This window comes from Triticum dicoccoides, chromosome 7B (genome assembly GCF_002162155.2).
Source record: "Triticum dicoccoides isolate Atlit2015 ecotype Zavitan chromosome 7B, WEW_v2.0, whole genome shotgun sequence".
NCBI lineage: Eukaryota > Viridiplantae > Streptophyta > Magnoliopsida > Poales > Poaceae > Triticum > Triticum dicoccoides.
In genome coordinates, this window is record NC_041393.1 from 49,916,829 (window position 1) to 49,928,436 (window position 11,608).

Below are 11,608 nucleotides of genomic sequence, written 5' to 3' on the forward strand. Positions count from 1 at the left end.
CGTCGGGACGTAGAACTTCATTAAAATCACCAAGGCAACGCCAAGGTAGACTGCTGGAAGTGCTAATATTTTTCAAAGTGTCCCAAGTTTTATATCGAAGATGTGTCTGCGCTTCGCCATAAACCACAGTAGCTCTCCAAGGCTCAAAGCCTCCCTCCTCAACAGAACAATCAACATGGTAGTCTGAGTAACCCAGGATTTCCAACTTTATTTCATTGTTCCAGAAAATACCGATAGCTCCACTTCTACCACGACTATTAATAGCAAAACTATGATCATAGCCAAAAGTACCCGCTAATGCTTCTACCCTTGAGCCTTCTAGCTGAGTTTCAACGATACATAAGAGGGTAGGGGCAAATTTGTTCACGAACTCGCGAACCTCTCGAACTGTCGCGGCTTTGCCCACGCCACGGTAGTTCCAACATAGCGCACTCATTGGGTCTGGCGGTGCTCCTCGAAGGAGCCCGCCAAATTCTTCACTCTTGAAGTTGCAACCTCGGTATCTTCCTCCATCTTCTTGGTTCTCTTCATATCTCTATGTGGCGGTGGGCTAACAGCAGCCAAGGCTGCTGGCACAATTGCCAGCGGGTTCACAGGCTCCCCTGCAGATTCAGTGCTTTGAGGCATGGTGACTTTGGCTCCCAGCTCGGCTGCCGCATTTCTCTTTCTGTTCCAGTCCTCCATCTCCGCATCGCTGGCCCCCCTGCTTGGGTCTCCCACTTGATATGCAGTATGAACATATTGATCTGTCGCATCATCCCGGCCTCCCCCTAAACGGGGACTGGATCGGCCGCCTGATCGACCTCCTCTCCTTCCGCCCCTCTGGCTGCGGCCTTCTCCTGGACCCGTAGATTTTTATGCAGTCCATCATGCTGGGACCTCCTATATGACGCATTTTGCGTCATGCAGCAGCTCGACGCACAGGGGCGACGCGCTACTGGGCCGGCCCAATCTGTTTCCTGTCGCATGACACCAAAAAGGCTATAAATAAAAACAATAGAGTTGCGACGGAATTTGATCCCACGACCTCCTGCAACTAACAGCGAGCCCCTCGCCACTACATCAGACAACAACAGCTGACCACCAAGGTGCAAAACATTATAAGACCACACAGAAAGCGCTGAGATTTCGAAAACATTTCTTAAAAATAGTGAGAAGTTTTGAAATGCCGCAATTTCATTATATTCCTTTTTTTACAAGTGAAGATTTTTTGAAATCCAACTTTAAAATTAAACACGAACAAATCCTGCAAATCCCGAACAGTTTTCCAAAGCGCAAACAATTTTTCAAAAATTTAACCATTTCTGAGAAAACGAACAAATTATGAAAAATGTGTACTTTTTTTTTCAAATTTCTGAATATTTCCTGAGACCACGAACAGATTGTAGGTTCTGAAAAAAAATGGAAAACATGAACATTTTTTATGTTCAGAACAAAAAAGTTAAAACAGAACATTTTTAATGCAAACAAAATTTTTATTGTATTCTTTTTTTGGAAATGCGAACAAAATTTGAAACCTGGGAATGTTTATTGTAAATTGCGAACAAAATGATGAAACCGTGAACATTTTTTTAAACATGAACATTTTTCTGAAATGGTTCACAAATTTTGAAAAAGAAAATATTTTTTGAAATTACTAAACATTTTTTGGACATATTTTCAAATTCAGAACATATTTTATGAAAATGTGACCAATTTTTGTAAATGTGAACAAAATTTTGAAACTCCTGAACAGCTTTGAATTTGTGAACAACATTTGGAACATTTTTTTGAAATTTCCATACATTTTTGCATTTGCAAACAAAATTTAAACATGTGAACAGTTTTTGTATTTGTGAACAAATTTTGGAAATGGGAACTTTTTTTGAAACAAAATGATTTTTGTTTTGTGAATAAACCATTAATAGGTGAACAGTTTCTGAAACGATGCAAACAATTTTTTAAAGCACGAACAATTTTTGAATGTTGAGAACAAATTTTGAAATGGAGAATAAATTTGGAAGCTCGACCAATTTTTTAAAGCACGAACGATTTTTGAATGTTGAGAACAAATTTTGAAATGGAGAACAAATTTGGAAGCTCGACCAATTTTTGAAAGCACGAACAATTTTTGAATGTTGAGAACAAATTTTGAAATGGAGAACAAATTTGGAAGCTCGAACAATTTTTGAAAGCACGAACAATTTTTGAATGTTGAGAACAAATTTCGAAATGGAGAACAAATTTAGAAGCGCGAACAATTTTTTAAAGCACGAACAATTTTTGAATGTTGAGAACAAATTTTGAAATGGAGAACAAATTTGGAAGCGCAAATTTGAAATGGGAAGATTTTTTGAAACTCCCAAACATAATTTGAAATGTGAACAAAAAGAAAAAAAAAGAGAAGAAAAAGGAATTGAAAGATGAAATAAAGAAACAGAAAAACAAAGAAAGAAAAAGAAAAAACATGAAAAATAACAAAGAAAAAGCAAACAGAAAAAACCAGTGAAAACCCGGTTCAAGAACCTTCTAGAAGGTTCCCAAAACCGTTCAGGAACCCTCCCAAAACCGGACGCTGCAGCGCTAGCGCTACCTCCTAACTGGGCCGGCCCATCTAGATCGCTATCGCTAGCTCTCTCTGTGCGAAGCCTCGACAAGTCGACGCAGCGAGCGTCCAATAGGATTTTCCCATCATGCTCGCCACGGCGCGAGGGGTAACCAAAGCTTCGAGACGCTTCTGGGCCCATCCCACCACGGCCCACCGCAAAAGGACTTCCTAGACGGCCAGTTTTCTCAACAACAAAAAAAGAGAGAGAGTAAGACAGCCAGTCCACGGCGGAAGGGAGACAGGGGTTTCCGCGGAGGCGCGGCACGGCCGCGCCGGGTGGTCGGCGGTCGGCGGGTCGCCGGGAACCGCGAGGGTTGAGGGGCGAGCGTTCTTCTTTTTCCCGCGGCGAGCTGCCCGCCGGACTCTGCGATGGGCATCTCTCTCCAACTTGAGGTAAGACCCGCGATTATCACCATCGTTGTCTCAGCTACTTCTAGTTTTTTTTTATTGAGAGACATAATTGGCTGGTATGGAACATGGTAATCTTTCTCTTATGCCGGTGGTTAATATTACGGTATACTTACGGTACTAGCTTTCCGGTTCATGATTGGGGATATATCACTGTGTCCAAGGCTTGCCCCCTAGATAATGCAGTTTCCCCCTGTTTTCAGCGAGAGTTTGAGGATTCAGGTCGACTGTTAGCTGTATGAATCCCCTGTCATAGTCTTCTTTGATTTTAGCCTGTAGACATGGCATGTGTATTGTTTTGTTTTGGCCGTGAGATTTAGTGGGAAAATGCAGTGTACACTCTACAAGACTAACTTTTCAGGTTTGCAGCCGGAGTTTGATCCAGGCCGGTTTTTAACTTTATGAATTCTCTGCCATTGTCTTCTTAGGTTTTAGCCTGTAGACATAGGCTGTGCATGATTTAGTTTTGACCATGATTTAGTAGGAAACGCATGGTACACTGTACTAGACTAGCTTTTCTCTTTTCATTTTTTTTCCGAAGGTAACGGACACTGTCAGATAGGATGAATTTTTCTGATGAAGAGAAGAATGTAGATGGGAAGTCCAACTGTACTTTCTTGACAACTAATGCTAACATTGGAAATAATCAGAAAGACAAATGCGCGAGATAAAAACATTTCAGAAACCATAGTTACTACTCCCTCCGATCCCAAAATAAGTGTCTTGGTTTTAGTTCAAACTAAAGCCGCGACACTTATTTTGGATTGGAGGGAATATTATTTAGGACATACAAAGGTGTCTGTATATGTGGGTAAACCATAGCGCATTTTAAGCCAAGAGGTGAAAGCATACACAACTCCATAAGAAAGTCAAGATCAATGGGAGATAATTCAGCATGCCACTATCAGATCTTCTGCACTTCGGAATCGCATTCAGATCTTCACTGTGTCAATGGCTAGTGTCCCTTTTGCAAAAGTTTTGAATATCTCTGCTATGTAGTCTTTGGTCTTGATCTTCCTGTACCGCCTTGGGTTTTTCTCATCCACCAGCTCTGGCACTGGCTCAATCTCCCTCTCCGGATCCATTGCATAGAACATCACCAAAGACAGCCGCTCTTTCTCTGCATTGGTCACAACCCTGTGAACCGGACTCTTGAAGAACCCATTGCTCATTATCTGCATGCATCAGAGGAAATAGAGAGATTTGTAGCTTAGATTAACTGTCCACTTCACAAGAACAAACAAGTTTTGCAACATCCTACACACGTGTACCTCCATCACATCTCCCATGTTCACAAGTAATGCATTCAGAATAATTGGTACACTGTACCAGACACCATTTTTCTGCAGCTGGAGCCCACTGATGTTATCATCGACGAAGACAATTGTGATCACCGTGGCATCAGAGTGGGGCTTCAGGCCAAAGACTTGGTCCGGGTTGGGACAGTGAGGGTAGTAGTTAAACCTGGCGTGTGTAATGGTATTCTCAGCGAGCATGTTGATGAAGTAGTCCTTGTCTAAACTGAGCAGCTTGGCCAGGTTCTTGAGGACAAGGTTGGTGATCTCCCTGCACCTGGCTGTGTACTCACTCAGAATATCTCTACAGAAATATGAATGATCAGGCTTAGTCATGGATACTCACTAACTGAACTTCTTTTTACGATGCAGATTTATCCTGGTAAAAGCCTGGAGTACCTGAAAGAAGGAGGTTGTGTTGGCCATAAAGTATAGATTCTCTGAGACTCAGGTTCCACTACGAGATAGAACCGGTCACACCAGTCCAAGATCTGCTTCTCTGATATGACCATGTCGCTCCCATATCCTTCCATTCTGAACTCCTTGCCATCCACAACGTTTGAGTACTTCTGCTTCTCTTCCAGTGGGAGTTTGTAAAATTCTCTTGTCACTTTCATCACCTCACCAAGAAAACTTGGCTCCGTCCCATGTCCGACAGCCTGGCCAAAGATCGATCAGAAATCTTGATTCGATAGGTTAAAAAATATACAACTAAATTTATCATGAAAAGATTACTAGGAAGAGGCCCCAGTTCTCCAAGGCAGACCTCAGCTTGACATTCTCATCGGCGCTGTTGTCAGTAAGATAGACGGCTGAGATCAACAACGGGGATGGGCTCAGGCATCTCAGAACCAGCCACATCGGGGCGGTCTTGCTCGGGAACAACGTATCGGCTTGGTGGCTCCTGCACACCGGTTACCAGCTCTTGCACAATTCGTGGTATCTCGACAGTCTTTGATGGTTGGCCGTCAGCCATGGTTGCTTGTTGCTGCTCTTAGTTTTGAGCTCCCTTGTCCCATTGGCAGTTTTTATGGGCATGGGTTTTGATACTCCTTTGTGATTCTCTGGACTCCCTTGTGGACATCATGGTTATCACTTTGTTTTTTGTCTTTGTCTTTCTCCCACATATCAATTGGGGTAAGTACAAACCGGCGAGTATCACGATATACACACAATGGCCTGAATATAACATAATAGTGAGTACTGCATTCATATATGATGTCCTCATATTTCTCTTAGCTGAGGTGTTTCATCCCTTCTACAGTTTCTTTTGTTCTGTTAAGTTTGTTTAGGATCACCCTCGTTAAAATAGAATTAAAAATTGGCACTTTAAGAAAACATTCCCGGTGAGATTAAGTGTCACCATGGGTAGTTGAGCACATGACACTAGGTACTAAAATAAGTATACATGGTTGAGAGAACCAGAGTTGGATTCCCACCAACGACGTTTTCTTGTATGGGCTGTCCATTATTATATTCTTAGATTTAAACCTGTTAACATGAAAATTTGAAACAAATGGTAGTTAATTAAATTTATTAGCCAATTTTCCCCCTTCAACAGATATCTTACATATGGTTCATATTTAACTTGCTGAAATGGATAGCACATCATACTGAACTTACATTTTTCTGCATATTTCTTCTACATAGGAGGGGCCACAGAAGAATATAACTGTAATTCAAGGTCAGGCTAATGTATTTTTTTATGAACTTGACAAGGATGAAAGATCTGTTTGAGTAGATTTATCAGTGACAAATAACCTGAAACCTTTGATATTTATGGCCCGTGGGCAAAATTCCGCTCAGCCTCTGGTGAACTATTCAGTTCTCACTGAATCATGTTCATACCTTCTACCTGGAAATGATTATCCTGGTCTGGTATGTCTTAGTTGTTTTTTCTATTTCAAAAGGTGCTTTGCTTAGGTTATTGTAGTTTTACTATTGTTGCTGAGGCAACCAAATTGCATAGCAAGAACGAATTTGTGGATGTCATAATCAGCATGGTGAAAACAAGGAAGACAGTAAACCAGAGATGGAAAGTGATGTAGAACAACGGGGTAAGAACTGAACTAAACAAACAGATATGAAGTTGTCTGTAGATGGTTATATAGGTGATACATCATAGCACATTATTTTTAGAAGGTCGAAGCATAAACCAACTCCACGAGAATAGTACATATCGCTGGAAGAAATATCACCACACCGCAATTAATCTTCTACACTTCAGAACCACGTTCAGATCTTCACTGTGTCGATAGCTAGTGTCCCCCTAGCAAAAGTTTCGAAGAGTTTTGCTATGTAGTCATTAGTTGTTGTCTTCCTGTACCGCCTCGGTCTTTTCTCATCCACCAGCTCTGACAGTGGCTCAATCTCCTTCTCCGGGTTCATCGTGTAGAACATCACCAAAGATAGCCGCTCTTTCTCCACATTGGTCACAACCCTGTGAATCGGGCTCTTGAAGAATCCATTGCTCATTATCTGTATGTGTCAGATGAAGTAGCAAGATTTACAACTCAGTTTAAAGGGGCAGCCCCAGTGCATGTAGCTCCCGCTTGCGCAGGGTCTGGGGAAGGGTCCGACCACTTTGGGTCTATTGTACGCAGCCTTTCCCTACATTTCTGTAAGAGGCTGTTTCCAGGACTTGAACCCGTGACCTCATGGTCACAAGGCAGCAGCTTTACCACTGCGCTAAGGCTCCCCTTCATTTACAACTCAGTTTAACTGTCACAATTTTGCAGCTTCTCACACATACGTACCTCCATTACATCTCCCACGTTCACGAGTAATGTATTCGGAACAATGGGTACGTTGTACCAGACGCCATCTTTCTGAAGCTGGAGCCCGCTGACATTATCATCGATGAAGACGATTGTGATCACCGAGGCATCGGTGTGGGGCTTCATGCCGAAGACGTGGTCCGGCTTCAGACAGTTAGGGTAGTAGTTTAACCTGGCGTATGTCAAGGCATTCTCGTCGAACATGTTGACGAAGTAGTCCTCGTGTAAATCTAGTAGCTTGGCCAGGTTCTGGAGGAAAAGATTGGCGATCTTACGGCACCTGACTGTGTACTCACTCAGAATATCTCTGCAGAAATCTTCACGGTCAGACAACTACGTACGTTGGCTACTCATCGGTCGACACCCATATATACCGTATGAAGTACAAGCCTGAATGGTACGGTACCTGAACGATGGAGGCTGTGTTGGCCACAAGCTGTAGATTCTTCGATTCTCAGGTTCCACTATGATGTAGAGGCGGTCACACCAGTCCAGGATTTGCTTCTCTGACACGACCATGTCGTTCCCGTAACCTTCGATCCTGACTTCATTGCCGTTCACCAAGTTCGAATACTTCTGCTTCTCTTCCAGTGGGAGCTTGAAGAATTCCCTAGCCACTCCCATCACCTCACCAAGAAAACTTTGCTCCATTCCATGGCCAACAGCCTGGAGGAAGATCGATTAGAAATCTGAAGATGGGAAAAAACAAAGAAATCAGGGAGAAAACTTTACCAGGAACAGACCCCACTTCTCCAAGGCGGACCGCAGCTTGGCAACCTCATCAGCACAGTTGGCAGACAGTCGGCTGAGATCGATGATGGGTATGGGATCGGGCATCTCAAAACCAGCCGCGGTGGGCCGGTTCTGCTCAGCGATCACATACCGGCTCGGTGGCTCCTGCATGCCGGTCGCCAGCTCCTGCACGATCGGGGGTATCTTGACTGTCTTCCATGGTTCTGCATCAGCCATGGTTGCTTCTTACTGCTGTCGATCTTGCGCTCTTCTTTATCCCTGCTTTGGCTGATTTATGGGCATGGATTTGCAGAAGGTAAGTAGTGGACGACACAGAGGAGTGTGTTGATTTTCAGCCGTAGAATGTTGATCACTCCTTTGTCTACTTCCATAGGAGATGGTGACTTATGATGCACTACTGAGTCCCTCTGGATGTGGACATCATGGTTATTGCTTACTACTTTATCCCACGCACCAATTACCTAGAAGTACAAAATGGTCAATATCACAACATAACATACACACCAAGAGACTCCAGCAGCAAAATACTGAGTACTGCAATGCCATATATTGACACTTTGTTCGGGCTTTTTAACTTTATTAGGTTTCTTTAGTTCATTTACATTTCTCCTGTTCAAAAAAATAATAACACTTCAATCATGGCCCAGATTTTCAGCCACTTGTGCTAGTGGTCGCTGTGAATTTGTGGCTGTTCTACTCGATGAATATTGACCGTGTGTTGTGACAAAGGGCGTCTTCGCATCCTGCTAATTGAGGATTAGGGATATGGAAATTTATATGCCCAGCTATGAGTACCATCATCTATGGACGGCTTTGTAGTGTGTCCCCACTTATTTTTCTTCCTTTATACTCCCTCCATTCCTAAATATATGTCTTTTTAGAGATTCCAATATGGACTATATACGGAGCAAAATGAGTGAATCTACACTCTAAACTACGTCTATACACATCCGTATGTGGTCCATGTTGAAATCTCTAGAAAGACTTATATTTAGGAACGGAGGGAGTAGTAGTTTGTTTTACCTCATTATAGGTTTCTCCTTGTGAAAAAAGAAGTGTTTTTTCATCATGTGGGTCATCTTTCTGACAATTCAGCATTGGTTCTAGTGGCTGGTGGCTAGTCTACTTATTGATGATCGTGCAGACTGAGAGTAAGACAACTTGCTAATTAGAAACTAGTCATCCACGTTGCTTAGTGCCACTGTTTTCTACTGCTGTTTGTCTTGAGTTCCCTTGTCTCGCTTTGGCTGTTGTTTTATGGGCATAGACTTGCGAAAACGAGTAGTAGTTTATTTCAAAGGGGTATCTTGACTTTCAAGCTCGTAATTAGATCCACTCCTAACTCTTTGTCCACTTCTACAGAGACAGTTTTTATGTGCACAACTTAGTAACCCATACACTAATTGACAGTTAGTAAAAAGTACAAAGTGGTGAATATATACACCTGTGCAGTAAAATACAGAGTAATGCATGCCAACACATGCCATGTTATCTCTGTCCCCCTAGCTTGTCTTCTTATATAGCTTGTTCTGGCTTATTAGGTTTTCTTCTTGAGAAAAAAGGAGTAGCCACCATCACTCTGATCTTTTTGGTGTCTGTTGTAGTGGTTGGTGACTGGCCTACTCATTGATGATAATGTGTACTGAGACGGGATTGAGACGAAGGCAGCTACATCTTGCGTAGGGCAACATCTTCCTTCAAGAGAGCACAACAACCAAGGAGACAGAGCAGACCACCAGGATCAGCAACGAACTCCAATGGCTGATGAGTCATGGAGGCTGCCGAATTCAGTGCAGCAACTGGCTGCCAGCATGCAAGAACCACCAAGCCAGTACTTGCTCAGAGAGCAAGAACTGCTTGATGGGAACCTTGCTGGTGCCGAGATGCCGGAGCCTGTCCCAACAATCGATCTTGGCCTGCTGTCTGCATCCTACGATCTTGAGGAAGCTGCCAAGCTGCGGTCGGCGCTGCAGACCTGGGGATTCTTCCAGGTGAGTTTCTTTATTACTCCATTCTCGAGTTTCTTGTTCCTAAGATTTACTCTCTTTTTTGCATTTTTCGTTCATGCTGCACTGGCTACATTTCTGTAACACGCATCAGCGTATGTGACCAGGTTTCGAACCATGGAATGGAGGCCTCTATGATGGATTCTGTGATGACCGCATCAAGGGAATTTTTTCACCTGTCGCTCGAAGAGAAGAAGAAATGCAGCAACCTGATAGATGGCAAGTATTTCCAGGTAGAAGGGTATGGAAATGACCAGGTGAGGACTCAAGATCAGAGATTGGACTGGTCTGATCGACTGCATCTTAGGGTTGAGCCGGAGGGTGGGAGAAACCTTGTCCATTGGCCTACACATCCCAAATCTTTCAGGTAATGTATCAGCGATACTTCAAACGGATCTTTCTTTCTTGTCTGTTTTGTAGAACAGAGTTCATTTGCTGATTTTTCTCTTGAGAGATGTAACCTGACATGGACTGCAGAAATTAAACAAACTTAGTAATGTAGGCTTGGTTTAATTGGACTACATGAGCTCTGTTTGCAGGGATGATCTTCACGAATACGCATTGAAGTGCAAGAGAATCAAAGGCGACGTCCTTCGGGCAATGGCTAAGATTTTGGAGCTTGATGAAGACTGCCTCGTTAATCAGTTTAACAGCGACGCCCCCACATTTGCTAGATTCAACCACTTCCCTCCGTGTCCAAGACCCGATCTTGTCCTGGGCATCAAGCCTCATGCAGATTTCCCTGCTCTCACGGTTCTCCTCATGGACAAAGATGTCGCGGGGCTGCAATATCTTAGAGATGGAACCTGGTACAATGTTCCAGCTGCGTGTGACCACACCTTGCTGATCAACATTGGTCTTACAATGGAGGTGACCATCTCTGAACCTCAAGTAATTTTCTTCTCCCGTATGAAGTTCTTGTCTTCTTGATGACTTTCGCCTGACCATTCCTCGCGCAGATAATGACCAACGGGATCTTCACGGGGCCAATGCATAGAGTTGTGACTAATGCCGATAAAGAGAGGATATCAGTGGCCATGTTCTATGGTGTGGACCCCGAGCAAGAGATTGGGCCGATAGCTCATCTGTTAAGTGAGGAGCAACCGGCACAGTACAGGAAAATGAAGGCCAAGGACTTGTTAGTGTTGCACCATGAACATTATGCTGGAGGCCGAGGACCAAGAATTGCCGATGCACTGAAGATCTAAGTAAGATGGCTGTAGTTCCATGCTAGAGTACCCATGGAAAGTACATAGTTGGTGAACTTACAGGGAGTGAATCTGGTTAAAATGAAGAATCAGTCTAGTTTATGTTTGGTTTGTATTAACATGCTCTCTGAGCACTTTCATATTCTCTTATCTGCTCAAGTGTCTCCACCGTCCCTTCTTATACAGTACTCCGTAGCTTTTATTCTTCAAAATGCATAAACCCTATCCCTATAACATGGTGAATAATGATTTTTAGGATGTAAAAATGTCAGCACTAGATCACTGTCATGTTGTGTGAAACTGACAAAGACATGTTGGCATGCTGTACTCCATGGATGTCACCTTTTGCCAACATACTTCCCTTCAGGAATTCGGTGCGACATACGTAAATTTTTCGTTAAGTGGTAATATATGAATATTAAGTTGATACTCCTCGATCCCATGCCCATACATCATGAGCTCCGAGACCACCGGTCTATCCGGACATAGGAGGGCGGGGTGGCCGGGGTCCTTGCAGAGGTAGCAGCACTGGGGGTTGACGCAGGTGACTTGCGAGTGTCCCCTCACCCCACAG

At 43.4% G+C, this 11,608-nt stretch overlaps 2 protein-coding genes and 1 pseudogene across 3 annotated transcripts; 1 reads left to right on the forward strand and 2 right to left on the reverse strand.

Moving 5' to 3' along the window:
- The first annotated feature begins 2,800 nt into the window (after nt 1-2,800).
- LOC119335602 (codeine O-demethylase-like) lies at nt 2,801-11,193 on the forward strand. Of its 2 annotated transcripts, none has more exons than XM_037607714.1 (5): nt 2,801-2,980; nt 9,425-9,811; nt 9,934-10,193; nt 10,366-10,717; nt 10,786-11,193. In XM_037607714.1, exons 2-5 carry the CDS (start codon nt 9,578-9,580, stop codon nt 11,032-11,034), a joined length of 1,095 nt encoding a protein of 364 aa, XP_037463611.1. In that variant the 5' UTR covers nt 2,801-2,980; nt 9,425-9,577; the 3' UTR covers nt 11,035-11,193. The 2 variants fall into 2 exon arrangements, with proteins under 2 accessions (XP_037463611.1, XP_037463612.1); XM_037607715.1 differs by having other exon boundaries at nt 2,803-2,980; nt 10,366-10,696.
- On the reverse strand, nt 3,184-5,363 carry LOC119335604 (annotated as a pseudogene).
- On the reverse strand, nt 6,331-8,606 carry LOC119335603 (protein SRG1-like). Its single transcript, XM_037607716.1, has 4 exons — nt 7,800-8,606; nt 7,474-7,733; nt 7,047-7,374; nt 6,331-6,768 (listed from the first exon to the last, which is right to left on the reverse strand). Exons 1-4 carry the CDS (start codon nt 8,034-8,036, stop codon nt 6,526-6,528), a joined length of 1,068 nt encoding a protein of 355 aa, XP_037463613.1. The 5' UTR covers nt 8,037-8,606; the 3' UTR covers nt 6,331-6,525.
- Nucleotides 11,194-11,608: the final 415 nt, after the last annotated feature.

What these genes read in the sequence shown, in the direction of transcription:
- LOC119335602 (XM_037607714.1), top strand. Translation starts at nt 9,578, where the DNA reads ATGGCTGATGAGTCATGGAGGCTGCCGAATTCAGTGCAGCAACTGGCT. An exon ending in AGACCTGGGGATTCTTCCAG is followed by an intron (nt 9,812 to 9,933) that starts GTGAGTTTCTTT and finishes GTATGTGACCAG; the next exon opens with GTTTCGAACCATGGAATGGA. An exon ending in ACACATCCCAAATCTTTCAG is followed by an intron (nt 10,194 to 10,365) that starts GTAATGTATCAG and finishes CTCTGTTTGCAG; the next exon opens with GGATGATCTTCACGAATACG.
- LOC119335603 (XM_037607716.1), bottom strand. Translation starts at nt 8,036, where the DNA reads ATGGCTGATGCAGAACCATGGAAGACAGTCAAGATACCCCCGATCGTG. An exon ending in AGAAGTGGGGTCTGTTCCTG is followed by an intron (nt 7,734 to 7,799) that starts GTAAAGTTTTCT and finishes ATCTTCCTCCAG; the next exon opens with GCTGTTGGCCATGGAATGGA. An exon ending in ACACAGCCTCCATCGTTCAG is followed by an intron (nt 7,375 to 7,473) that starts GTACCGTACCAT and finishes AGATTTCTGCAG; the next exon opens with AGATATTCTGAGTGAGTACA.